This window comes from Patagioenas fasciata, chromosome 8 (genome assembly GCF_037038585.1).
Source record: "Patagioenas fasciata isolate bPatFas1 chromosome 8, bPatFas1.hap1, whole genome shotgun sequence".
Classification (NCBI taxonomy): Eukaryota; Metazoa; Chordata; class Aves; order Columbiformes; family Columbidae; genus Patagioenas; species Patagioenas fasciata.
Window position 1 is genome coordinate 25,762,170 of NC_092527.1, and position 27,918 is coordinate 25,790,087.

The window sequence follows — 27,918 nt, forward strand, 5'->3', positions numbered from 1 at the left end:
GAGGGGACAATACCTGTGAGAGCACATGGTGCTGTTGAGAGCCAACAGAGATCCTGACGACATCTCAAGCAAAAAGCTGGGGTTAGTCCCTGGCACCTCATTTTTGAAAAAGGACATTTCTATTGATAAAGGTAAATATGGTTTGTGGTTTTATTTAGAATTATAAATCTCCTGGATTTTTTATGATCATTGTGCTGCTGGTTAGTGTTAAGATTTATTTTGTGGCGTCGGGTCAGGGAATAGTACCACCACAGGGATTAGAAAATGAAAACTGAGAGTGGCAGTGAGAGCCTACCGTGCTGCTGCGAACAAGCGGGATGGAAGAGGCATATGTGTTCGAGCATGCCTGTTAAATCTCTTATTTCCCTACAAAGTACATAGTAAAGAGTTGTAAAGAGTCTCTCCCCCTGTAGCCAGGCACCGCTGAGGAAAGGTGGCCGATGGCTGCCAGAGGAGCAGGGCCCCGTGGGGCAGAGGGCCCTGGCGGGCTTGCGCTGCCGCCATTTTGTGGAGACTGAGGAGATTCGGTGGGGAGCCTCACCTCCAGCTGCTGCAAAGGGCAGCTGAGAGAAACTGCCCAGTTCAGGGGAGAGCCTCGTGATACTGCCTTCTCTGTTTTAGCAAGGTAAGGTGTGTGGGGGGGTCTGGCCTAGGGTAACAGCTGACAGCTGGGCATAATAAACAGCTCCATCCCTTTGCTCCTCAGCTGTCAGAGCCAGCAGCTGAACTCAGACCTACTGAACCAGGGGAAGCAGTTTAATGACAACATTTTGTCTGTACACATTGTATTTTCAGCTTTGGTTTCCATATCAGCTGTTTTGTGAAAGTGGAAAAAGTCTGAGGACTACAAGCAAGACGCAAAGGAAAAGCTTGAGTGAGTCTATTTCTGGTGGAATCACTGATGTCTCTCTAAAAGCACGCTGGTAAGTTTTTTTTAAAAGGACTCTAAGTTTTGGAGAGATGCAAAATAATCACCTCAGCAATAACAGTTGGCAAAGAGAGAGGGGCAGATGGATTGTAATTGTGGCCTGCTGTGAAGCAGATCATGTCTTTATACAGGAACCCTTGATTTACATATGAAGTAACTTTTTTTTGGTCTTGTGCCTCCTATAATCCATCATCTAGGAGTGGGCAATGCATAAGAATTTGGCTTAAACTTCTGAATTCTAGTGTAATTTCTTAATATAGACTTAGAGGAGTGGATGAGACATGGTGAAATTGGGAACATCATAACTGAGTTGGATGTTTAGTGTTGATGGGTGTGAGCAGGAGGTTCCTGCAGACATACCTCATCCTGCAGAAGGGTTTTACTGTACTCCAGGTGGTGCCTCTCTAAAATGGATGAGCCATGAAGTTTTGCCAGCGGAGCAGCTGATCTGTTGAAAAAGAAGCAATTCTTTATATTTTGGAGGCAATATTTTTGTTTAAAGATTCAAATTTTTAGGATTAAAATGGTTCTGATCTGCACGTCCAAGAGTATAACCTATATATCTTAAACACTGGTATGATGCAAAAAGATACTTGCTTGCTTTCTCTCTCTCTTGTGACTGAGTAATGATGGCAACTGGAGAGCACTGGGTGTTCAGTGCCCACTGGAGTCAAAGATGTGGTCAGATGCCTCTGTTTTGTTTTGCATGTTCAGTTTTGCTATTTGTTTAATCCGCACTCTTTCCGTGTACCTTAAAAATGGCCCTTATGGATTTTTTAGTATTTCTTGTGTGGCACAGCTTTTGAACTCCTGTCTGTCTGTAATGACTTGGGCCATGTCCCCTATGATTCTAACACTGTAAGTAAGTTAAATCTAAAGTAACAGTAAAACGGAGTTAAATTCCTCTAGTGCCCTTGGGCTCCTCCCCTGCCTCAAAATCACTGTTTTATGAACTGCACAAGTCCTGACAGCTCAGGTGTGTTCAGTATTATCACAGAGTTCAAAGCATGCCGCTGATGTTGGGCTAAGCATCAAGCAAAGGAAGTTCTGTGTCAGACTATGGTAGCAGGAGGAAGGAAGAAGTGTCTTGTTTACACAGGCTTCAGGTGGTTCTGCATCTTTGGAAGTGTATTTTCCTCCTTTCTTCACTTGGCTAATAACTCTGCTACTCAGCCGACCCAAGATAGATTGCTACATGCTATCTGTATTTTCTGACTTGTGATTAGGACTGTCGTGGTAAAGCCTGATAACTTTTATAAATAGCTTTACTGCGTATGACCTCATGTAGAGGGCTTTCAGCTAGGGAAGACCACAGTAGGGAGATTAAAAACCTCCCTTAAACTTATTTGGATAAGAGGCAGCCCGCTGAATAAGAATCAGTGTCTGTCATTCTCTCTCTCCTACGTCACCTGGAGAATCCCTGAGAATAATCAGAAAATCCCCTGCCGTCACTGCTCCAGCATGCAGGCTGAAATGCCTCTCCAGGGTCAGAGGAGGAGGATGAATCATTCTGGAGATACAGTTGGTGGGAAACTGTACTCAGAAAATTATGGTTATAATCTCCTGGTACATATCACATTCTGAGAGACTTATGTTCTCTGGCTAGAACACAGAAACAAGCCCTAACAGATCTTATCAAAGACTAAATAGTAAATTGATCCCTCTTCAGGAGAAGAGTGGGTCTCACCTTGATACATAACGTTGTAATTGAAAGGTAACTTTAAATCAAAATGAATTAATATGGTTTTATAACAAGCATCTCCTAATTAGTACTGTTTCATCACTAACAAGGGAAAAATAACGAATCCTTCAGAATATTTTCTCAGAACAAAAAGGAGCATGAGTTGCAAAGCTTGACCTCATGATGTGTAACATTCTTGCATGTGGACGCAGTGGCAGGACACAAACTCTTTAGCTCAGAATCCTATATAACATGAGGAGATTACACCTCAGGAAAGGACCTACACCCATTGGTAGACTGAGCAGGAGGATAACAACTGAGCTAGTCAAATCAGACAGTAGAAAACAAAGAAAAAGAATGCATCTTAAATCCTGTCTCCCTCTAAACTGACCCTTGTGTATACCACGTTCTGAATCCCTCTCCAGGAAAGTGTTTGTGCCCTGTCTTGAAAAAAAGTAATCCAGCTAGGGATTTTAATTTACTTTTCTCATTTCTTTGTGACCTCATGTGCATGAGCCTCTGATACAATCCAAGCATTGCAAGAGCTTTGCATCTCTTAAAAATGAATGCAAATCCAGGAGACCCATCTGTTATAATATTCTGCTTTTGTATATTGTCCTTATGTTTCACCTGTCTGACAAATGCTCTGAGGCAGAAATCCTCTATAGGATAAATGTTTATTGATGCCAGATGAATATGGAATATATACCTTATATTTTGCAAGTTTTGACTTTTTTTTTGTTTTTTTTTTTTTTTATTTGCAACTAAAAATACTACATATCCACATATTTGAGCATTTATACGTACTTCATCTGATACAAGTTATTGGTCCCTCTGTGATCAATGTCATGGCAGAAAGCAGCAGCAACCATGGCAAAGGCTTCTAGATCAGTATAGTATTTCTTTATTTTGCCTGTCTGTAAAAGAAAACAGACAATTCTGAGTGTGTGCCTTCCTGAATCTTCCAGTTGGAATTGAAATGAAAATTAGATAATGAATGTAAGATTAATATTAGCAACATTACCATTAGCAGAGTAAACATCGTTTGTCCCACATTGAATCCATGTCGCCAGTTATGGTAAGTGATATCTCGATAACCTTTCCTAACTGTGTACATCCATCTTGTAAGGACCTATTATGAACATAAGTGATTAAAACTGTGCTGTTAATTGAAACAAAATGATGGAGTTCCTGTAAAATTACTGTAATATACTATGAAATTACTGTAATAACGTGCAAGTTCTATGAGAATAATTGCTTTCCATCGAATTAAACATAGAAGCAGCAAATTGTTCTTATGTAAATGCATGTTGACTTAATTCCTTTCATACCTCACATAATTTCATGATTAGTTTTAAGTCTTTGTGACAGATGCAAATGTTTAATTAAGAATGGAAGATTGTTATCCGTACCATTAATATTTTAGTATTGCCTACTTCTTTATTAAAGTAGCTACAGTCAGCTATTTCCCTTCTATCTTAAAATAAACATAAACAAAACAAAATAAATCAGACCTCAGCTGGGACTTTGAATTTTTCAACAACATTTATCTCGAAGAACAGTCGTATTCCACAAGTTATCAGGCCATGCTCTGTAACAGGAAAGTCACTGAAGCGGAATTCATACAATTCTAAATCTTTTGGATCAGGTAATTCTTCTTTCTGTTAGAAAAGATCAAAAACACTAGAGTTTTTCTGATAAGAACAAAGTTGGGAAAAGTTTTTTATGTTTTTTCCCATTTCAGTAGAAACATTGTCTAAATACAGTATGCTTACTATATCTTCAAAGGCCTCAGGTTTCAGTACAAACTGATGTGTATTGAGTTAGGAAACAGAATTGTGATACTGCTAGCTTTCCCCTCAAACAAGGTAGGTAGAAATCTTGGCCAGACAGTGTTTCTTCCCACTCTGAATTCCAACACTATCTGTTGTGACCATCTCAACATTTCCTTAGCTTAGAAATCTCAGGCCTTGGAATTTCTCCTTCCTGTTTTAAAATCCTATGGTTCATCCCCTTTTAGCGCGGTCTCAAGGCTGCAGTTCAGCCAAACCAAAATTTTTCTTGTTAAGTGTTGCTTTTCACTTATGGATCTTATGAATAGTGGTGAACATAGTGATCAAAACCAACTTGTTTAGAACAAAACATTATTTCACTTTTATGGTAGAATAAAGTATAACAACCTTTTTTTTTAAAAAAAAAACAAACCAGAACGCTTGCTTGCATGCCTACCTGTTCATTGCCTTGTCTTCTCTTGGAGAGACTACCGGCAAAGAAAGATTGCTGTATGTTTTTTAACTTCTGAAGTGCTGGTGGTTTCTTTCTGCTCCACAACCAGCTCTCAAAACTAGTCTGTCTTACCTCATCTCCTGTGACAGTCTCTCTTTGTCTGTGATAGCCTATATACACTTAATAGACAAACCTGCAAGGCTGATTTAGCACATAGAAAGTGGACTGGAAAATCCTACAAGATCAGACGTAAAAATACACATATCTTATTTATGTTCTTCTTAGTCTACTTGCAGCAGACTCTTGACTGCTTGGGTCATGAATGATCTCAGTGTATGCATAAAGTACAAAATGGTTACAATGCTTAAATGTCCAAAGCATATAATAATCATGGTTATTATGGCTTCAAACACCTCAGTATCATGTACTTTCTAGTGCTGTAGTTGGTGGTGATTCTGTCCTAGTCATTGTCTTTCTGTAGTTTACAGCTGTCTATTCTGAACATTCCTGACCACTGATGAAAACAAGGGGTCACTTCAGAAGTAGTGCACTGTGTAAGTGCATAATCTTTTCCCCAGGTACTAAATTTCATTAGAAGCTGTCTGGATGCCATTCAGGGATTTTTCTCTCTCTGAAGAGCAGATACGGAGCTTAGACCCGCTCTTTCCTGTACTGAAGAACCTCCATATAGCACACACTAAATTCTAAAATGCAGAGGATACGAAAAATAAGAAGCCTGTATTCAATTTAAGTTGCCTATTTGTATATATTATATAGGTTCACATTGAATAACCTAACTGGTAGTGTCAATATTATTGAATTGTTCTATAACACTTTTCATCTATATATCCCAAAGCCTAGGGAGAGCAGTATTATATTTCAAAGGATATGCCCCAATCCAAACAAGAATTAATTCAGAGAAGTCTGATGCAACACAAAAATTAGGTTATATGATCACCATTACTCCCTTCCCCCATAATAGTCTACAAATTATCTCCGCTTTATGGATACGGAAAAAAAGATGACTAAAAGTATGCATATATTTCAACAAATAAGGCTGAGCATCCATGCAAAGGTATTTCCTTCTCCTTGGGATTTTCCGTTATATCTACTCTGAGCTGAGGTCAAGGACAGGGAAACCTGGGGCAGTGGTGTTCTAAGACCCATTACTTTGTGAATCATCAGATCTAGAAACACCTGCTTTATCCCATTAGCTCTCTGGGATTCCAGGTCTTATAACAGGATCAAGCATTTGCATGCAGCCTTGTCAGTGCAGAAGATATTAGATCTTCGAATTTCTGAGTCCACGATGTTGAGACAACTCTCTTTTGTTGCTTTTTTTGAGATTTAAAAATCCATACCAGTATTATGTTTTTTTATATTTGGAGTCTGCACCATAAAAATCACTTGTTGCTCTACCACTAGAGATATTTTATAATGTTTATCTATTAATTCCTGCGGTTCTTCATGCAGCTAAATTAAATTTACTTTAAAAGGTATATGAAGTTACACATGGTCTGTTTATGTATTTTGGTTTCATCACTTGTAAGCTGTGTGAGCATCTGTCTTGTAGGAGCCGGTAAAACCCTAACACCATTACATTCCAGCATGCACATGTACATAACTAAAATAGTTTAATGAGATCTTTCCCCTATGGCTATGTCTACATTAGCAAACATGGTAGAATAGGAGGAAATATGTGAATTGGTTAGTATTGGAAGTCAACAGATTTGTGTGTATTTGACCTTTTTTCTTCAGCCTAGCTCTATTTTGATCTATTAACAGTGGGAGCTCATTCACTAAAAGTAAAGTAAGCCAGCGCATGTACTCCAGGACTGCTCCACAAGAAAAAAGGAAGTGCACTAAGAGAGCACAAACAGGAGTTTTCCTCCAAAAAGGTGCTCCCTTTCTAGATTAAAATACTAAGGCAGTCAGAGGACTGCACAGTCTGGAAAAGAGACTTGTTTTTGGTTTAGTAGAAGCAAAGTTTTGGCTGATCAGATCAAATCTGTTTGATCACTGTGAAGTCAGTGATCACTCTCTTTGAACTTCTCTGCCTAAGGAAATGCAGGAAAATTAATCTGAAAAGTAGTTCAGTTCCAATGGACACTCTTGCACATATCCTTTTACTCAAAATCAAAGTGACCTTACATCAATATCCCTTCTTTTATTTTCAAAATTAAATAAATTCAGTTATAAGTATAGCACTGTCCCCATGGATATTTAAGAAAGTTAAAGACTTTAAATATTAATTATAATTCTAAACACTTCTCTATAACTTGGACTGTCTGAGTGTATTGACACATATTTGGGACAGAATGTTTCCCTGTAGGTAACAGTGGGATCTGCACCTTGAAGAACCAAAGAGGTTGAAGAGGTATTATTAAATCAGCTCCATCTAGCTTGTGGAACTGACAGCTAAGATGAATTGTATTGATCAGGATTTGACTATACACAACTTTTTCTGTAATGAAGACACATAAATATCTGATATAAGTATGCTACCAGAATTTTCAGTTTAATGACTTACCAAAATCCTGATAAGATCCTTTTGATCACATTCTTCTAAACTATTTACATTTAATTTCTCCTTGTATTTCTAAAAGTAAAAACAAGTAAGAAATTCAGTCTTTGAGTAGCAAATTTTCTTCTTTAATTTTGTAACTGTGGACAGAAACTTACCAGTATAGATTCAACTTCAGAAGGGGTGGCCTTTGTCTGGTACATAAGCATTTCCTGAGCGATGTCTTTCCTGTTTTCAAGCTTGTTCATTTTGTCGTAAGTGTCAGTATTTAAAACAGACCACCCCAGGAACTGTGTGAGAGTCTGGAACAAAGCCAAGCAAAGTGAAGGTGACACCATGACTATAAAATTAAGCTGACAATTTGAACTTACTTTTTTAAAATTACATTGCTTTGAAAAGCAATGTGTAACTCTAATTGTTAGGGGCCTTTACCTTCCATCAGCAGGTTCTGTCCACACCTGCAGCTTTTAATGATGTTCTTTGTGTCAGCCTAGTAATCAAAGGCCCATATTCCCATTTTGCATACGGGACTTTGAGGTTTAAGAAGCTTAAATTAGCTGAGTGGACTTGGGTACACTGTGTAGCATCTTATCTTGCCCAGGCGCATGTGGTCATGAATGCTCTGGGAACTCCCATGATCACAGACATGATATCCATTGGCAAGCAGAATGTCATACCTGCTTACTCACTGCTAATTAGGAGATGCTGGCTATCACTAAGAGTCAAATGATTAAAAAGTAAAATTACATCTGACTTCTGTTCATTATCAGAATGTAAATGACCTCAGATTTTCAGTTCTATAAAGAGGAACAAAATTTCTGATTCCTAGGAAACTGCATAGTGAAGAAAATAGACACTTGCTTAGATGTTAATATAGCCTATTTGAAAATGTTTATACATTTCAAAATTACTTCTTACAATAATATTTATGTTAACGTCATATGGCTCCTTAAAACCTCTAATCCTATTAAGCTTACTTCAATGATCTGTTCATCATACTCGTCAAAAGGTTTTCCATCTTTCCTATTGTAAAATGTTGCAACTCCCACAATTTCTTCTTTTTTGTTGACAATAGGCAATGACAGGACGTTTTTGATAACCCAGCCAGTCTCATCCACTGGTCCTTTCTGTAGGAAAGCCAAAGAACAGGAAATGTTGTTTATTTCTTTGAAAGTAGTAATACAGCTTTGATACAGGCAATGTAACATGAAGACCCATGCATCACAAACAAAGGAGAAATTAGTTATGTAATCAACTGTATAAATAATTGGTGGAAAACATTAGCATATTTTTCTACAATTTCTATAACTGTAGATATTGTAATCTACACATAATTATAGATTACCAGAATTACCTGAAATGTGAAATATTCATCTGCTGGTGCATTCATCATGTTACAAATCTGCAGCATAAAGAAAAGGAGACATTGTTTAACTGGAATATAACGTGCACCAAGACTTCACCTGATATATGTAACAGACATATTTATTTTTTAAGCTAACAACAGTGAGCACCTTAGCTTGCTACAGCAATTAAAACTGCTCCTATTAAATTAAATATGGTTATTCTAACAAACCTCATTCTGGAGTGCTTGTAGCAAAGTCCCTCATGTCTGTTGTCTCACAGAGCATAAGCACGATGGTTAAGGAAATCACTTCCACTTTCAAATGCCGTGGGGGTTTGTACGTAGAAATAAGTGAGTACTAAAGGCTCTGTCCCTACTGCTATTAAAAATACCATAGGATTATTAATAACTGTCACACATTACAACTTGGTCTCAGGTATATCATCTACCCAAGAAGAGGTAAGAAGAAAAAAAAATTTAAACTTTGTATATGATGATTTTCTTACTTTGACCTTTTGTTGTGAGACTTAGTACACCTGCAAAGTGACATCAGACACACGTTATTATTCCTCCAATGTCACCACAATCAGAGGGAAGTTTTCCTGATGTGTTGGCTGTTTGTACTGAGGTCTTGTCTCCACCCAGACTACTGATTCACATGATTTCACTGGGAACCAATGACACTGGAAACAGCATTGTATTTTTGTAGAGATTTTTGGTCACTGGAGGTTTGGGGTTTTATTTTTTTCAATCAGAAGAACTGCATGAACTACAATTTTTAGGTATTACTTTTGCTATGAACTTACAAATCCATTTTCAGCAACATATGTTGGCAATCCACTGACAAGACACCAGTGATCTGCTGGAGGTGACCTTTAGAGAGAGAATGAAATGAAATTATTTCTGTAATACAGACATGTTGTTATTATGTCCAAGCAATCTATCTAATTGCCACTCATTTGCAGGCTGCCAATGAATACTCACGGAATGACTTTGATTTCTTCTTTTCCATGTAAAATATAGTCAATAATCTTATAAAAGTTGACTTCCTAAATAAAACCAGAAAAAAAAATGTAGGTGACCTGTACAAACTCAATGTCAAAATTAAGATTCATAAAAAGAAAAATCAATATCCTCACTCGTCCATCAGGTGTCTTGGGGCCTTTGTAAGGCTCTGCCTCCCCCAGCCGGATTGGCCACTCGTCATAGAACTCCTGAGAAAATAATACAAAGGGTTTAGCGAAAGAAAAAAAAAAAATAGGTTCTGTGTTCATAGGTAGTATGATATCTGTGGATAGCAGTTTTATTTTTCATTCTCCATAGCTGTACTATGGTCACATTTCAGACAATATTAAGAAAACATTGTTAAATGTATTCCAGGAAAGACACGTTTACCAGTAAATTGCAGGCTAATCTGAAGCTTATCTCTGGGTGGTTGTACAGCTTAATTGTTGTTTTAGAAGGCAGGTATTTATAAAGCAATAATCAGACCTGCACTTCTCTCTTCTACCCTTTCTCATATGGAATTATCCATACGAAAAATTATTACAGAATTAGCCTTTATGTTTATCATGGTTGTTTCCTTTGCCATGCTTTTATTTTGCATGTAATTTTTGTAACATGGTTAGGTTTTATATTATATAAATTATCCCAAAGGGCTAGCAGGCATGGTGACTTTGTGTCTTGGAGAGACATGCACTAGAAATATGCAGAAGAAATTAATCAGAAGGATGGATTTTATAGCTTAAAGTTAGGAGTAGCACACTTACAGCAAGTAGGCAAAATGATTATTACCTTCTCTTTAGTCATGTCCAGCAGACCAACAGAGTATCGTTCACAGTTCAAATACATTCGAATAGTGTACAGGGCTTTGTGAAACTGCCGTTCTATATCTGTTAGCTCTTCAAATACTTTGTTGGCAGACCACAAAAGCATCTATTTACAATGGAAGAGAAAGAGGGTGAATGTTCCCAACAGTAAGAAAACATAAACGTATAAATTCTAGGCATTCCAGAATAAAATTATAAGATGTGTTACTATTATGAAATTAAAAAATTAAAAATATGCTATCCTTACTTCCATAAGCTTGAAGGATATAAGATAGTGGGAATAATAATGGTTTCACACAAAAATGAGGTATTATCATTAACAAATTCTTCTATACCTGACTTCTTCGGGATTCAATATTGTAGAGATACGCCGTATGATGATTTCTTAGGACCAAAGATATAAAATTGAGATATTTTTTAAAGACCTAAAAATGACAAAGAGTAAAAATAAGACAAAATTATCAAAACAAGAGGTGGATTTACTCAAACTGCTTGTTGAACTAACAACTGTGACATTTGAGATTACCTCTTCATCCTCTTTTGAGAACTCAGTGGCATTTAATTTGTTGAGTGCCATCACAACAGCAAGCACCTCTTTACCCTGTGTAATTGGGGTTGCCAACATATTGATTGTTGTATAACCAGTTTTTTTGTCCAGATAGTCAGAAAAATGGTTGTTCTGAAAGAAAACAAAACAAAACACAGATGAAATGCATTATAGTTAGTCACCATGCCAAGAGCAAATTGTCATTTCATTTGATAATTTGTTTGCAATGCTATGAGCACAGTTTCACAGTGCAGTAGGTTTATACTTGCAAAAAGCCTATTATCATTATTTAAGTCAACCTTGCAGAGTTATATGTATAAGTTTAACTTGGCTTTGGTTATGAATATAGCTTCTGAAACCATGTTCTGTGCAGATTTTTATTAGAATAATGGAGAAACTGAGGAGTTAAAAATACAGGAAAATCTAGAGTAGAGGAGAGAGTGATATGGCTTTTAAGCTACCGAAGAGTCTAATACCAATGGTTTGCATGTAGGAGAATTACTTCATAGTTATGTTAATATTTATCATTATTTAGTTATTTCTGTCGATAAAAGTCGTGATACTGCACCATGTTTAAAACTACGGCCTGCTTTGAATGTATATGGCTTAAAATGCTTCTGGCAGGGAGGCATCCCCAACAGGTTTGCATCTGGCTGAGCTGTTTCCTATTCCTTCCTGGCTGCCAGACTCCCAGCCCTGCTGCTGCCAGCCCAACACACTCCTCTGCTGAATGGGAGGGTACAGGGCCGGGGCGATCAGGACACAGAGCTGCTTTTGTTGGGTGGTGGGATCCTGTGGGAATGAAACCACATGACTGATGAAAGAGCCACAACTAACTACCCCACCAGTTTCATCCTTGAAACCAAATGCTACTATTTTCTGTAAAAAATCCTGGGAAGCTGGTTCCTGTTTCAAAGAAGACTGTTTCATTTCCTCACATCAAAGAAATTCTCGGCATTTTCTTTGAAATGCTTTGCTGCTCTCTTTAATTTAGAAAAGAGGTTTTAAATTTATCAGGGAAATCTGTTGGTCAGAGGTGGTTGTGTTTTGGGATGTTCTTATGATAATACACATAAATGACCTGAGTTATGAGTTGGGGAATTGAAATCTGTCAAAATGTCCATACTGAGAAGTGACATGGTTCTACCAAGCATGTGAAACAGCCAGATTCTATCTTCACTGAGCCTTCTCCATCCCCTTGCATCTGCCACTTCTAACAATTCAGTGCTCAAACTTCTTGAGAGACAGGACCACTCAAGTCCTGGTCTACAGTCAATGGCAGATTCTCCCTGAATTTCTTTTAACAGGTCTCCTTCTGATTTCTCAAGGTGATGAACGGTTGGTGGTAAATGGCAATGTCAAGAGGTGGTGAGTGGCCTGATAAGCAGGGAAGGTCAGACTACATTATAACACCATGGGTAGGAATGGCAACTGGCCAGAGGGAGGCCAAAGGTGTCCTGTTTTAGGGACATCCACCTGGAACCAAGATTCCCAAACCTGACCAATCCCCTGCTGTTAGCAAAAATTTGTGAATCTGTTTATAAAGTGACGGACTTGTTAGTGCATGTCCACCCACAGAGCTGATGTGTATAACTGCTGTTAACTACTGTGTTAGCTTAGGCATGGTGGATCTCAAGGTCTCTTACTTGCTGATGGGCTGGAGAATCACAGAATGTTAGGGATTTGAAGGGACCTCAAAAGATCATCTAGTCCAATCCCCCTGCCCAGGTTGCCACATAATGGAATTCCTGCTTTCATAAATTATACACGAAAATACTTAGATGACCAAGCAAACAAACAAATAAACATACAAATGTCTTCTAGGTTGTAAAATCAAGCATGAAAAGGCTAGGAGATGCAAGAACTAAAATTATTTGTCTACTATTTGGATCTTTCCTCTTAATTTCTTTGTTCCTCTCTTCCTACTTTAGCAATTGTTTCTGTTATATGTTGCATCAATCTATAGCATATACAACCCTGAGAATGTAGACTGAATCTCTGACTATCTCAGTCATTAAAATTAAAGTAAATCTTCAAAATAAAGTAAATAGAGAATTTGACCCTGTTTTGGTGTTCCTCCGCCTCACCAAGAGCAGCTAGCATAATGGCGAGGCCCAAGTTCCTGGTTTTAGAATGTTGTATGCTGATATGAGGGAATAAATTAAAATTTCAGACATTTCTGTATTTCTGAGTGCTTAAAAGGGACCTGTATACACAAAGTGAGCTGAATCAGCAGGACACAGCTGCTGAGTCTTAGTTTGTTTAATAACTGCAGGTAAAAGCAGTAGTGGCTAGAAGTGTTCAGAAGCAGCACTTCGGTCTTACAGTTTTTGCAGAGGACAGGAAAATTTTAAAGAACACAAGCCTGTGCTGTTAACTGGAGAGGGGTTTGGCAGGCTACTATGGATCTAACCTATACACTTCAAATCAGCAGCTAATTCATGTTTCTTGATTTTCTAAACCATGACATGAGTTTTATCTCCCTGTAACTTACCAACGCTACTATACATTGTTATTATAAGCCTCTTACCAATGAAATATAAATATAATGCTCTATGTTTAGATCATTTGGCTTCAAATTTTCAATTCCTTTAAGTTTTATAAGCCTAATTTCCACCTCATAGCTAGCGGTGGAATTTACGAAAACAGAAGTCACTGTTGCGAAACCAGTGTGATTATACCTCTGCAAAAAGGAAAAATAGGGCCATTCTTTCTAAAAATAATTTTTATTTTCCTCATATGGCAGTTACAAATGAACTTGCTTACTGAGACTGCATCACATCTGATTCTGAATTGTAGATACACAACTATGAGTTAATGTCTGTAATAAGGTAAAATAAATACAAAAGAGAAAAATTCATTCCCTTGGGAACCACAGGCATTTCAAGAAGAAATTTAATTTTAAAGCAGATAATACTTTACAATTATGTAGTTTTGTTTAAAAAAAAAAAAAACAGTGTTTTCTTTATTGTTTATGAAAGGTTCTTTTTCATGGACTGCCCAGAGGAAGGAACTGTATTCTGTCTCATTTTATGGCTCTCTCTGGAGAGCTCTGTTCCTTTCTTGCGAGTGATATGTTCTCCTATGCTTCCTTTTACCAGTTTTTAAAGACCTTACTTCTTTCATGATGAATCCTCCTTCATTGGCTGTTTTTTAGATATCCCACAGTTCTTCAAGCAAACTATGAAAAAAAGCACTGCAAAAATTTGTAACCTTTCACAGGCTTTATTCTACGCCAAGCTTGAAAACCGTAATTCTAATGTTCGTTGACTCATCCTACAGTATTTAATAAAGAAAATACATCTCCCAATTCATAAAGTTATCTTAGGATTTGCTACACTCTACTCCAGAACACTGAGCTAAGCCTTGAGCATTTCTGATTGGATTAATGACAAAATACAGTCTGAGGCAAGTGAGTTTGACACTATTAGAGATGTCAGGTCAAAGTCTGCAGTATAAATTATTTGTTGAGTGTAAATTTTATCAGAAAATGCATCAACTATTCTAAGTGATGAGGTAGTGTATCCCTTGTTAATTTGATTTCCATTGCACATGCAAAAATATGTAATTTATACAAATGCAGGAAAGACGGAGAAATGGAGAAGCGTGAGAAGTAACTCAAAACGAAAGTATAAGGGAACAAGGATCCTTCCGCCCTGTTTGTTTCATCAGGGTAAAGATTCACTGCTCTGATTCATTTGAGGTAATAGGAACAGCAGGTCAAAGTTGTTAGTACTGAGGCTTCTCACATCTCCGGTACACTTGTTTATTACCAATTGCTTTTAATTTGGTACACCATCAGCATCTTCATCACATACTTGAAATGTTAGGAAATTAGACTTTCCCATAAACCTTTGCTTCCCTGTCCAGAGGCCTTGATAGGAAGCAGCATGATGCTGTTTTCTTCATGTCCCACAGAAGACATTTATAACTTGGTTTTCATATCACCATCACAATTACTCTCATTCTAAAAACTCTTACTGTTCCTTCCTTCTTGTGCTGACTCCGAGTGACATGTCAACACTTACTGTGCAGCCTGCCTCTCCATTTTGAGTCTGGTGAATTTCATCAAATATCACAGCTAAGGAAAGGTGATAAGACTTAATCCTGCAGCCAAGGTGATAATGCCAAGCTAGCAGATGCCTATTTTCCCCCACCTCTTTCCTCTTACAAAGCAGAGCCTTTCTGGGACCCCTTGCAGTTATGACTACTTCGCTCATGTTGGGCTGGAGGTTCTGGTTTAGACAGATGAGCTCAGACTGGTCAAAGTGTGCCATCCTTTGCATGTGTGATGACCAGGAGTGGGTCTGGAGCACTATTGGAACAGGAACCGTAGGAAACCCTGACATCAGGAGCTGGTGTCATACTCTGATCACTGACACACATTTCTTATTACCATCTTTACATGTTTCTGGTTTTCTTTCTGATAACCCTGAGGTATTTTCTCCTATTTCTGTTATTTTGTTCTCCCACTGATTGTCTTGCATTGGCTCACATTTCTCAAACAATATTTTTATAACTGAGTAGGTGGTATTGGTGTGCTATATCGCTTCATCTCCTATTTCTGCTTCCCCTAATTTCAACTCACAAATGTTTTTGTTTCATAATTATGTAATTGAGGATGAATGGAAAACAGAAAGCACCTACCATCAGCTATGAAAATGCCATCAGTCTGATTCAAAACCAAAACCAATTAGCTAAATGAGTTGGTCATTCATTAGGCCATACTCAAATAATCATGTTTTGTCAGGGATGTAAAACGACTACATTTTGGCATGTAACTTACTAGCATTGCAGAACAAATTGACTTTGGTATTTCAAGATCACTAGAGTTTTGAAACTGAATTAAGTAGAAATGAATATATATTTAACATTTGGGGGCTGATCTTTTCAGTCATGTCACTATGATGTCTGCTTGTCATTTTCTGTATGTAGCGGCTATTCTGCAACTTTTAAAAATTGAATCTGTATTATATTGATATGAATATTTTTTTCACAATAAAAAATAATACTAGGTTAAAACAAAGTTTTTAATTGTAATTTTTTTTTTCTACCATTTTGGGAGCTTTCCCATTTTAACGTAAGTTAATTCAAGGAAAGAAAGGTTTGGGTTATTCTTGTGGAAGGCACAATTAATAGACATTTGTTCCTATATTAAAATATTTTCTTATAAGCTGACAAAATCTTTGTCTTTGTATCAAATTGGAACACATTTCCATTTTTCCAGTTAATATTTACCATACTGAGTGTGAGTTTATCGCAATCTGGTTTTTATTATCAAGATGATAAAATGGAGGAGCAGACAGTAATATTTACAATGCAAGTTCTTCCCAGGTAAAAGTCTACCTCTCAATTTTTTCCCCATTTTTATTTTCTTAGGATTGTTTCTTTCAATTCTCATTTCTTTCCAGACATTCAGGAAGGCAGTACTTCTGTAGTATTGTATATCTTTGCTCTCATTTCTTCTCATCTTAATAACTCTTGAGTTTGTTTCTCAAGAACTTCCCTCTAAAATTACTTTAACTATCTTCCTCTGGCTTTCAAAGCCTTTTTTTAACATACTCTGCCTTGTCATTATGTTGGATGTTTGGGTTTCTTCTACAAGATCATATTGTTGGGGCTCTAGCAGAACATGAGTTAAGAACTGAAACATCTTATTAGCAAGTGACTGCCCTGCTACCAGCTCCACCACAAAGTGACTCCATTCCTTCAATTTTCAGGGCAACCAGTTGTGTCATTGACCATCTCATGCTCTCCTGTGCTTTCCCACTCCTTCATATTTTTGACATGGATTCACCTGATTCCAGAAATGTCTTCTTTCCCTAGGAGGGAGTCTAAGATTACTGTCTGGTCCAAGGACCACTGCTGTGTTTCCAGAGAAGCTGTTCACATACAGCAGCTGGACAAAGTTTGATGTCTGGGTCTCCTCGATGCCACATGGGAGTCTGAACCATTGAGCTGCAAACCCATGCTTCTCTTTGCACTTTTCTCTCCCCTCTTTAAATAATCTTTCATTTATTTTACAATTTGGTGTAGATTCAATAAAAGGGACGGAGCCCCTCAGACAGCCTGGAGTCAAGGAACTGACACATTTCATGAATCTGAAAGTCCTGTCACTTCAGACAGACCCGGAATTAAAGTGTCTCCCACATTTGCATTAAAGAGACATAGAGTTCCCAGAGGAAAAAAAAAGGGGAAAACAAAACAAAGGAAAAAAACCTCATGCAAACTGAAGCTGGATCAGTTTACAAAGGGATGACACAAGTGCTTGCAACTTGAAGATGTGTTTAAGTTGTTTTGTATCATAGGGTTCCAGTGGTTAAATTATGTGCCATAATTATAAATGCTCTGGCTGCTTAATGTGAGTTGGAAGCACTAGAATCCCTCCACACTCTGTTGTTTCTTCACTTCACTGGGGATTGCGGATTCCTGTGCAGGATCTCTAAAAATGAGGGCTTGTTATTTCAGTATCAGAACATTTGAGTCCCTTTATGGATCTAATCCAAAGCCTTCACTTCCTTTGAAGCATTTTTTCACCATTCATATAATTTTATATTCTGCTATAACCAGGAATACTATTTCTTGAGTTTCCAATCCTCACTTAAATCTTTGTCCTCAACCATCTCCGAATTAAAAAGAATAATGCAATAATTTAAATACATGATAGATTAAAGCAAATATCTATATAGTCTTTATTGTTGGTTCTTACAGGCTGAGCATGTGAGATTTTGTTTCCCCAGAAGACATGCTCCTTGTTTAATGTTCTTATTTCTTAGTCTTATTTGGAAATAATGCCTTAGCAAAAGACATAAGGTAATTGTACTCTACTTTATCATGTGGTCCATGTTATCAGTTAATATTTAAATATCATTAATGGAGATATCAAATTTTATGCACCCTGTTATTTTACTTCGGAATATTTGCGTCACATACTCTGCCAGACCCTGGGAATAATGTGAGGAAAATTATTAGTGTAGCGGTCCTGCCTGGCCTCCTGTTTCTCACTACTATTAAATCCTGGATTAGACACTATTAACTCTCACAGTCAACAGGTTCATAATCTTGTGGGGGGGGAGACTGTTCTGGCTACTAATTACGGAAGGTCTATATATTTTCATTTGCTTTTCTTTTCTGAAGCATTAGTCAGGATGAGGAGCTTCCTCACGTTTATTGGTACCTTTCCAGGTTGAAGGAGGAGATAATCCCTAAAGAACTGGCTACCAGGCACTAAAAATGGAGTCTTACATTTTCCAATTATTTCTTGCTGTTGTGATCTTTCGTTGCATTCACTCTTGTTATAAAGCAGTGGTGACTGAGAGCATGAAAATGTCTCACTGTGGGTTTATCAATGTCATAATGTGCTTAACACTTAAAAACCACTATACTGTTTGGATATGGATTGTGACAACAATAGAAAATGGTTAGACATGACATCTTTAGAGTACTGTAGCCATCTAGAATTATTCATTGTGCATTTTTTATTTAACAAGGTAGTAGGGGCAAAATTCCTCTCTGATTTAACTCTGCTTGTCATTTTTTTTCTCAGGATATGGGTAGCAGCCAATCTAGTTTGACTGAAGTGCATGAAAAGTCATCTGAAAAATAATGATCATTTCAAAAACATGGTAAAGACTTCAGTGGCTGCCTATTTCTGCTGCCGTGGACTAATTATATTCCTTACACGTTACTGACTAAAGCTGTGGTTCTGGGTTCCTTACGGAGATAAAGATTCTGGTGACATTAGTGGGAGCTTTGCCTATGTGAGGAGCATGGATTTGGACACTTGACATTTTTTACAATTAGAATGGAAATTGTGAGAATTTCAAGGGTTGTTTTTAAATAACAAAATCTTGGTCCAAGAGACATCTCTGAGAGTTTTGCAATTAACTTATAAAATGTCAATGTTCTGATGACATTTAGTTAACAAATGTGGATTAATGGCACCATGGTTTAACTGCATTTTTAAGTGCGGGCCTAATGGCATAGACCTCAGTAATCCTAAGAGAGTAAATGGATACTGAAGTAAAGATTACCTTAGAATGACTGAATAACAGCTGGACAGATATTCAGCTGACATGGATTAGATGGACAGACAGGTTTTCTGATTTAAGTATGTTCGAATTACATTTGTCACAAAATTTTGAACATATCCACTTTCAAACGCAGAAATACTTGGGCAGCCATGCTCTGGGCACCTCTCATATCATGATATTAAGGAGCAGTGCAGAGTCTGATAGAAGGCACATCTTTCTTGATCCTCCTGATCTTTTCTCATGTAATCAGCCTTTAGAATTTAGAAGGATTATCCTCCAATCTCCCCATGTGGTGGTAAGAAGCAGTAAATCAGATGCTTCTTGTCAGACCGACAGCCACTGAAGAAGGCATCTTAGTGGGCAGTTAAAAATCAACTGATTTATTTTCTCAGATCAATCATTCTTCTGTTTGCTCCTGTGATTACTACTTACATCTGAGGTGGTTTACTATATATTAGAATGTTGGTTTTACATATATATACATTTTCATTTGTTTCTGAGCTGTAAAAGCACTCCGTTATTACTTTATGCCTACCAGCTGTTAAGATGATAAAATATATTACTTCTTGTTTGCATCCTGGAAAACATAAATATTAATTATATCAGGCTTAGAACACTGAGGTGGTTTCCACCTGTGGAATGGCCCAGAGTTTTAAACTGACTGTATAGGAAATACTGAGAATCCAGGCTGTCATCTTGTATAATTATCTTAGCACAACTTGATTATGCTGAGCTTTTCCACATAAGACTAAAAAGAGATGAAGGTGTCACCATTTGATAATATAAGGTTAGCTGTTTTTTAAAAAATCTACAACAAAGCATATTTATGTTTCCCCTTGTGTTTCAGTGCAGTTTTGAAAGCAGTTCTTATTCACGCGCGTTTACTTTCTGTTATGTCACTCATCATTTTAATTAACATTTATAATAACCCTTATCAGCACCATAACTAAAGAGGGTGATTCTGTGAGAATTTAATAGGAACTTTGAAAATGTTAGAGCAGTTCTGACTCATTAATTTTCTTCTATAGACGGTTCTGAACAAAAGCCCTGGATCTAGTCAATTGAAGCTATTTTAGATTCGGAGACAGACTTGAGCTGAACATTAACATAATCTTCATCTGGCTTCATTCACTTACTTACAAGGAAGCATCCTCATGACAAAAGCTGCAAATTAATTGTATTCAGAGGTACAAATACGGCAGCATGGAATGATAAGAAAGAACACTTGCAAGCCTGGACTGGAAAAGAGAATAGGAGCCTGTTTTGTTCAACAGAAACACAAGTACTCAATTGGTCTCTATTAATCTAATATTCTCCTTCTTTATTATAGTAAATTACAGCGCAACTATTGTGCAAGGATATGGGAAATACGTCACTAGGCTACATTATGTGGTTCTACTGGATTTTAAGCAAACTCTGCTGCTGCTTTCCTCATGCTTTTGGTCTGGATTTCTGTCCCTGGGATGTTTTTGAAGAGTGACTCTGTACCACAAGCCCTGTGCAGGAAGAAGAGTAAGCAAATGCACAGAAATCCATTCCCTAAGAGAAGGCACTTACCTTTTTCACATCAGGTACATTAAAAAACTTCTTGGTATGAGCAACCCATCCTGCTATCCCGATGTCCAGAGGAAAAACAGTCTCATTGTCTGGATTCACCAAATTGTCCTCAAAGCTGGAAGTTGGAGTGACGTTGAGGAGCCTGGTGGCTACCTCTGGAATACCATTTCGGGATCGACAAATAAACATACTACACCGGTCAGCTGCCAGCAGCTGTGCCAGCCTCTGCAGGCCCTTGTGCACTATCTTTTCCATATGGCCTCCTTCATCCTGGACTTCTGTTAGCAGCTCAAAAAGTATGTTACATTCCTCCAGACGGGACATGTCTTTGAAGCTGACTCCTTCCTTCACATCTCCAGGGCTCACTTTAAAAATACTTCCCAGCACTTCTGCCCTCAATTTTCGGTCAAAATACTCCTTGGCAAACTGGGGGTTGTTTTCCAAGTATTTTTCAACGGCATCTTTATTTACTTCACCCATTTTTTCTGGATTGTTCTTAGGATTTCTTTTAGAACTGCATCACCATCAAAGCAGGAGTGGTAGCATGAAGTCCTAGCTTGATACTAATAAGAAAATGGTACTTTGTACATATTGTATAGCTCACAGGCATAGTACATTTACCTTCCTCTGTGGCTTCTAAGCCTTCTGAAACTCTTGAGATATGACAGAAGGCACTGGCTTAGCATCTTCTTAGTGTGAGATCTTGGAGACTGCTAATTAAAGAGATGTCAGGACACTAAACCCCTGAGCATTCTTAGCTCCTAAATCCTAAGGGAATCATTTTAGCATTTTAAACTAACCAATTAATTCTTAGACCTTATAAAAAACTGTCTGATGTGTACATATGTATACCTGTATGTTACCTCCAACATTCACAGTATGTATGTTGTACTATGCACACAGAAGTTCCCATTGAAAGTTAATATGAGGAATTCCACTCAGATGCTTAGCCCACATTATACACGTGCCCACACGTACACACGTGTATTTGTGGGAGGTACTTAAGGGGAGGAACACAGAATGTTACAGAGAAAATTTTTAAATTGCAAAATTTAGCTTGCCTGGAGATAGCCAGGAGATGATAGAAATTGGATTACTAAAAGTAAATAATTATGAAGCTATATATGTATATAACTGGTGAAATCTTAAAGACCTTACAAAAGTCTGAGCTTGCTCAAGTGATTCACCCAGGTGAAGACGGCATAAAGCAATTAGAATTTGACTCAGCACAGCCAGATATGACTTATATATAACTTTTTTCAAAAGTAGTTTAAAAGAAAGAGTAAAAGCAGAAAATGGCTTGAGTTCCAATTGAGTTCAGGAGACAGTAAAAGTTTTACTCTATAAGCATAAGTAACTGGGCAGGGTGCTGAAAGAAATGTGATTTCTTCTATGCCTTCTTCAGAAGAAGTGGGAGATTTCTGCTTTCTTAAAGAGCAGAGAAATGGTAATAACTGTCAGACAGTGGGCAAAGAGACTCTTGAGTCTGGTTGTATCTTTATAATGTGTGAAGTTTCCTACAATCATAAGTTCAGCATTATTCAGATGGATGCAAAAGGAATGATGAAAACTGTGCTGAATTTTAGGATCAAACACCTCAGGGCTATGTGGGTGAGAACATTGAGTTTAAGTTGAGTGCTAACTATGACAGCAAATGATCTGTGTTCATTGAAACAGATCTGAATTTCAGTGTAGTACTAGGGCTGCAATGCAATTCATCTTATTTCTATTTGTGGCATCCGTATTGATCAGAGACCAGAAAGAGATTCTTGATATAAAGAAAATAGACATATACACTTTGACAATTCTTCATTTGAAAAGAGTAATTTTCAAAGTACAACTTTGTCTGTCAGAGGCCACAGTGTGTCAACATCCATTTTTATCAACAGATCTAAAAGAATCAACACGGGCAACTGACAATGATCCTCTCGTGCACAAAGAACAGGTCAGTGATTGGTCTGTAGTAGCACTAACTCAATACATTAGTTTTCCCTCTGACTGTGATATCAAATCCTGTGTAAGACATTAATTTTTGACAGACTGCAGTTGCCATGAGGATTTAAAAATGTATGTGAAAATCAGCACAGTATGGACACATTCTGGTCTGGGTCCTTTTCTCCAGCTGGGCTACTCACCCCTCACAGTCTAGGGGGGCACACAGGGGGGCTCACTGGTGGGTGGAAGAGGTTACAGGATTTTCTTACAGGTGTGAACGGGTGATATAAACTTTGTGGCAGGACCGTGCAACTGCAGCACAAGAAGTTATTACCACTGTGCGCATGTGTGGTTCACAAGCAAACAGCAAAAGAAATGCACATATATCTTTGACTTTGAATAGTTGTGGGTTTTTTTCATAATTTGATCAATATGTATAAAAGCAATAGAGACTTGAAAATAATTTTATATGTATTTACATAGAGTTACATTATTTCTCTTCATCTGTCATGTTCCTCATTTGTAGCTCAATAATTTTCATGCTACTCATTTAAAAAAAGAATGTTGAAGAGCTTGAATGAAATTGTGTGAAGGAATGGTAACATTTTTTTTCATTACTTGCTCAGTCATATTTTCTTACTGACTTTGGAACATTCTATATACTAGTTTCTTTGAAGTAGAAAGGGTCAACAGAGGATCTGTCTCATGCCCAGTTTAAACACTCTAGAAAATTACCTTTTGCATAAGATTTACACATTCATGTTAATCACGTGTGAGAACAGAAAACAGAGGAAACCTGACAGAGTTACATTGTTTTCTTTGGGGGTGTTGGGTTAACATTTTTGTAAGCTCATTTTTGTGTCTATTTTGTCCAATATGCAAGACCACCTAAAATGCTTATCACAGTTCTGCCAAATCTCCCCTATGCCCAACTGTTTTTACAAATGGTAAATTACACTATTTTTACTTTGAGATAACAAATATATATCGTATCTAGCATTGTAATGAATTTTAAATTTTCTCCGCTGGAACAAGACATTTCATTTCTGTTTTGTCTCCTTTATTCTCATTTTCCATGCTATTGAACATTTTATATTTAGTAATGCTAATTCCCATTTATGTTTAAATTTATTGTAAGAAACTATAAAAAAAACCCTTTCACATGTCTGGCACTTTCAAATATGATTTTGCTATCATCTTTCATAGAAATTTTTTAGTAAGATCATCTCTTAAGAAAATGCATTTTAATGTAGGATCCATTATATGCATGAAGGTTTAACACGGGGGGATAACCTCACACAGCCATTTTCACTGCACTTTTAAAGGCCAAAATAATATGCATTTGGCTTTGATTATTTTCCATGCTAAGGTGGCTTGATTTAAAAACACAATGAGTCAGGTGCAATATTTTTCCAATTGTTTTAATTTCAGAGAAATTAAAACAGAGAAATCTGTGTGCTTTGAGATTTTATTAGATATGATGTCATCTGCCTTTGACGTTTACAGTTACTACAGAAATTAAATTATTTATTGATTAGTTCTTAGCAGTAGACCATTCCTGAGCCCTTCTGAGGCATGGAAACTCCTAAGAAGGATAAGTGACAGACGTGGTTATTTAAATAGATTCAAGCAGCATGTAAATGTCAAAGGTATTTATGAGGTTTCCCAGTTCAGCTCAGTGTTTGTATCTGACTGTCTCTGTCCATCTCAACAGCAGTCACTGTGGCTCACTCAGTTGAGTTTTTCTGAAGAAACAGATCAAATGTGTTTATTTCAATCACTTGGCTATTGATGTGGACATTTTTGTGACCACTGTCTGGACTTTGGAAATTCATGTGTATAATCCAATAAATTAATATTCAGAAATATTATTGATTTTTTTTCTGAATTATTATGTTGTGTGAATGGATTCTGTAGGTATTTACAACAGGTCCTGTTTGCTCTTAACACAGACAGTTTTTTGGCACTGAAATTTTTTTGTGTCACTGATCTGGTATGGTTTGAGGACCTTCATAAACAACCTCAACTTTTACATTTCGTTAAAAATAATTTTCTGTCCCTTTTCTGAAGATAGTAAGTTAGCTGCTTTTTCCATACAACTGCAAATATTCATGGTCTCTTAAAACTACCAATTATTAGCTCTGGGGGTTCATGAACTAAGTAGTCAACAGAGATTTTAGCTTCTAGGGCAGAGTTACTAAATAAATGGCCAGTCTAGCATGAAGGGGTTAACCTGGGTTGCCAGATACACTGGAGCTTTGACCATAAGCATGGGATTCTTGGTTGGTCAGCATGAATTTTAGTATACAAACTGGGCAAAGGACAGCAGCCTTGTAGTCTCATCCACTCTCACATTTTTTCCCTGGAGATCTTAGGTTATCTGACCATTTTTTATTACTGAGAATATTACTAAGCACTGCTGAGAAGGGTTTGACTCGGTCTTCTTCATACCCTCCTGCCCAGTGTTTATGCACTTGATGAGATTCCCTGGAGCCTTTTTCATTCCGAACAGTCCCAGCTCTCTCAGCCTCTCCTTTGGTCAGATTCCCTTATTGCTCAATGATCTTTATGGCTCTTTGCTGGACTCACTCCTGTATGTCCCCGTCTGTCATCACTCGTAGTTTAAAGCTCTCCTCACCAGGCTGTCCAGCCTGTTGGCAAACTTTACATCTTTGTTTCAAGGTGTTTCCATTTTAGTAATACATCTAGGAAAAAACATTTCAATTCAGAATCACGATCCTCACAAAGTTTTGCCAAAGAGAATAAAGGTACCATTTAAAACAAGGTTTGCTTAAATACCGTTTATAAAGATTTCAATGTAAATTTACTCCTTAAGCAGACTGTCACATCATTAAATTACAAAAACAGGTAACACACAGGCTGGCATGGTGCAAAGGCCAATGTTTTCAATTCCGTTCTGCCCTTGACCCCTGTACTCAGAGTGCCACCAAGAGGAGCAGTTGTGATGGTGGCAGTGTACACAATTGTTCCTTACAAAGTACATGGAGGTTCTTGGCTCAGCTCATGCCATTTGTCGCTTTTTCATCTGAACCTGGCTCCACAGGGCAGTGACTACAGTTGGATCCACTGTGTACACAACAGTCATTCATCCCTCCGCAAAATCTGCCCCTAAGAGTTTAATGGATACCCCTGTTTGTGAATGGCACTCCATACACAAATAACCACAAGAAGAGAGCAAAAAGTCTTTCAATCTATATGCAGTCTGGCTGGAAATGGATGCTCCATTTTCTATTACCAGTTCTTTGAGCCAGCTTTCTCCTAAGAGCTAGACTTGTTCTTGTGACCACAAATATAATGCTAGTTCTTTTAATATTTAAAGCTTCAATGTTGCCGTGTTAAAATCCTTTAAAAAGTAATTTGAGTCTTGTTTCTTCCGTTTTATTGTAAAGTCATAAATGAAACTAGAATAACTCCTATAATGAAAACTTCTTTCTGCGATTTCCTTTGAAAATCTGTCCTTTTCTGTGTATTTCCTATTGTTATTCCTAATGGAAAGTCTTGCCAATTTTTACAAGCTATTAACGCAGAAAACATTTCAATCACAGTATCATTGTCTGAAGTTATCACCTCTTGGCAAAATTCAATTGTAGAAGACTTTTTTCCCCTTCAGCTAAACACAGTTCCAAAAAATCTGTGTACCAACTTGTAAAAAACTTTCTATAGTAGTCAAAATATGCTGCCAGCTTCAAACATCGGAATGGGAAGTTATATATGAAATTTATCACACTTGGTGTTGAATTCAGCACAGGTTTTGTAAATGTGTGCTTTGCAGTAGAGGTTATTTGCATGTTTGTGTGTTATCAATGTTTTATTAATTCTTTTAAATTTGATTGTCTGAGCTTTCTCAAAACCCAGCAATCTTTCAATGCCATTGACTTGATCTGTGCACATTGCTGTCAGAGTCAATTGAAATCCTGACCCAAATTCTGTTCCTTTCTGTTTGCATGAGAAGTACAAATCTGCAAGGGGTATATCAAGATTTCAAAGATCTATGATCACTTGCTGGCATCATTTCTCAGCTGAATCCATAGCCCAAGTCAATCCAAATGATGATTAACTGAGGCAAAGTTTACACTGTTTATGAGTTTACATAGTTGTGCTGGCATAGCTACATCTGTTAGGACTGAGAAAAAAATCACCCTTGAATTGCCATAATGATGCTAGTCTGCCAACAAGCTTCCATCCCTCCTCCAAGATGCTCCCAATCTAGATGTAACTGGCCACAGAGGGGCCTTTTTGCCTAAAAAGCTTGTCTCATTGAACCAAAGAAGTGCTTTAGCTGTATTTGTGAAAGGATTTCACTAACGTAAACTGTGGCTCAGGTAGGCAGTGTTTGGAAGCACAGCTAAACTGGAAGAGGCATAGAGCCAAAATTTTAGTATGTAACCTTCAAATTGTACAGACTTGTCTAGGTCCTCTGCTGCAGTTGTTGAAATTTGACTGGGAAAGACTGGTGTGACTTCACTGTAGTTGCACTCCCACAAATCCACCATGATAACAGTTCAAAAGAAGAGTTTTCTCAGGCATTGCCTAGACTTTGTATAGATCCCAGAGTTGAGGATCTGGATGAAAGAAAAATTATAATTACTAAGTCTCTATCAGACATCAGCACCAGATATGAGCTGCCCAGCACTGCAGAGATCAGTGGAGGCACAGAAGTAAAGAAATGCTCTGTCATGGCTAATACAAAACTACATATTTCTTATCTATTTTTGTGTACGACCTTAGATTAATTTAAGAGACTGTAATGGCTCTTGCATATATTTAGAACTGATGTTATTTAAAATTATTAACAGAAGTAAATTTTTGTTTCAGTGAAGCCAGGATTGGTCTCTTGTCTGTACACGTGCTGAGGACAATATGCAGTAAGTATAAGATGACTATTAACCTAGATTTTCAGAGGTGATCGTATCTCATCAGATTTTGTTTCATTTGTATGAGTAACTGTAGACTCATTTGAAAACCTCTGCCATAGAATTTTCATGGAAAACTACACTATTGACAAAACTTTATAGAAATAGCTTTGATCCTGAAAGAACCTCCCTGAGAATAAAAAGCAGGATACAGGTTTTTGAAGAGAGGAAACTTAGGAGAAATAATAATAATAATTCGCAAATTAGCAGAGAATAAATAAATAATTATTTTATTTGATATTCAAGAAAGTAATGGATTTAAAAGTTATAAATTAAGCTGTAGTCCTTCTTCTTACTCTCAGTCATGTGAGACACTGACCAAAGAAAATCCATGTTGATTTTGATCTTCTAAGTATGATGAATTAAGACTAGTGAGTAT

The 27,918-nt window shown here is 37.3% G+C and overlaps 1 protein-coding gene and 1 long non-coding RNA gene across 3 annotated transcripts in view; one reads left to right on the forward strand and one right to left on the reverse strand.

The window, feature by feature from the left end:
* Window positions 1-21,296, reverse strand: part of PDE6C (phosphodiesterase 6C) — a 30,052-nt gene extending 8,756 nt beyond the window's left edge. For both annotated transcript variants that reach the window (XM_065842902.2, XM_071811990.1), the window contains exons 1-15: window positions 20,671-21,296; window positions 11,060-11,212; window positions 10,869-10,958; window positions 10,499-10,639; window positions 9,844-9,918; window positions 9,689-9,753; window positions 9,511-9,577; window positions 8,714-8,761; window positions 8,337-8,486; window positions 7,518-7,661; window positions 7,366-7,434; window positions 4,124-4,270; window positions 3,634-3,741; window positions 3,417-3,526; window positions 1,289-1,376 (exon numbers count right to left, since the gene is read on the reverse strand). In XM_065842902.2, the coding sequence (XP_065698974.1) occupies window positions 1,289-1,376; window positions 3,417-3,526; window positions 3,634-3,741; window positions 4,124-4,270; window positions 7,366-7,434; window positions 7,518-7,661; window positions 8,337-8,486; window positions 8,714-8,761; window positions 9,511-9,577; window positions 9,689-9,753; window positions 9,844-9,918; window positions 10,499-10,639; window positions 10,869-10,958; window positions 11,060-11,212; window positions 20,671-21,150 (1,935 nt within the window). In that variant the 5' untranslated portion in view covers window positions 21,151-21,296. The remainder of the gene's footprint in view (window positions 1-1,288; window positions 1,377-3,416; window positions 3,527-3,633; window positions 3,742-4,123; window positions 4,271-7,365; window positions 7,435-7,517; window positions 7,662-8,336; window positions 8,487-8,713; window positions 8,762-9,510; window positions 9,578-9,688; window positions 9,754-9,843; window positions 9,919-10,498; window positions 10,640-10,868; window positions 10,959-11,059; window positions 11,213-20,670) is intronic.
* Window positions 153-27,918, forward strand: LOC136104214 (uncharacterized). The gene is made up of 3 exons (XR_010651742.2): window positions 153-625; window positions 796-923; window positions 27,442-27,918. It is a non-coding gene; the product is annotated as an uncharacterized lncRNA (long non-coding RNA).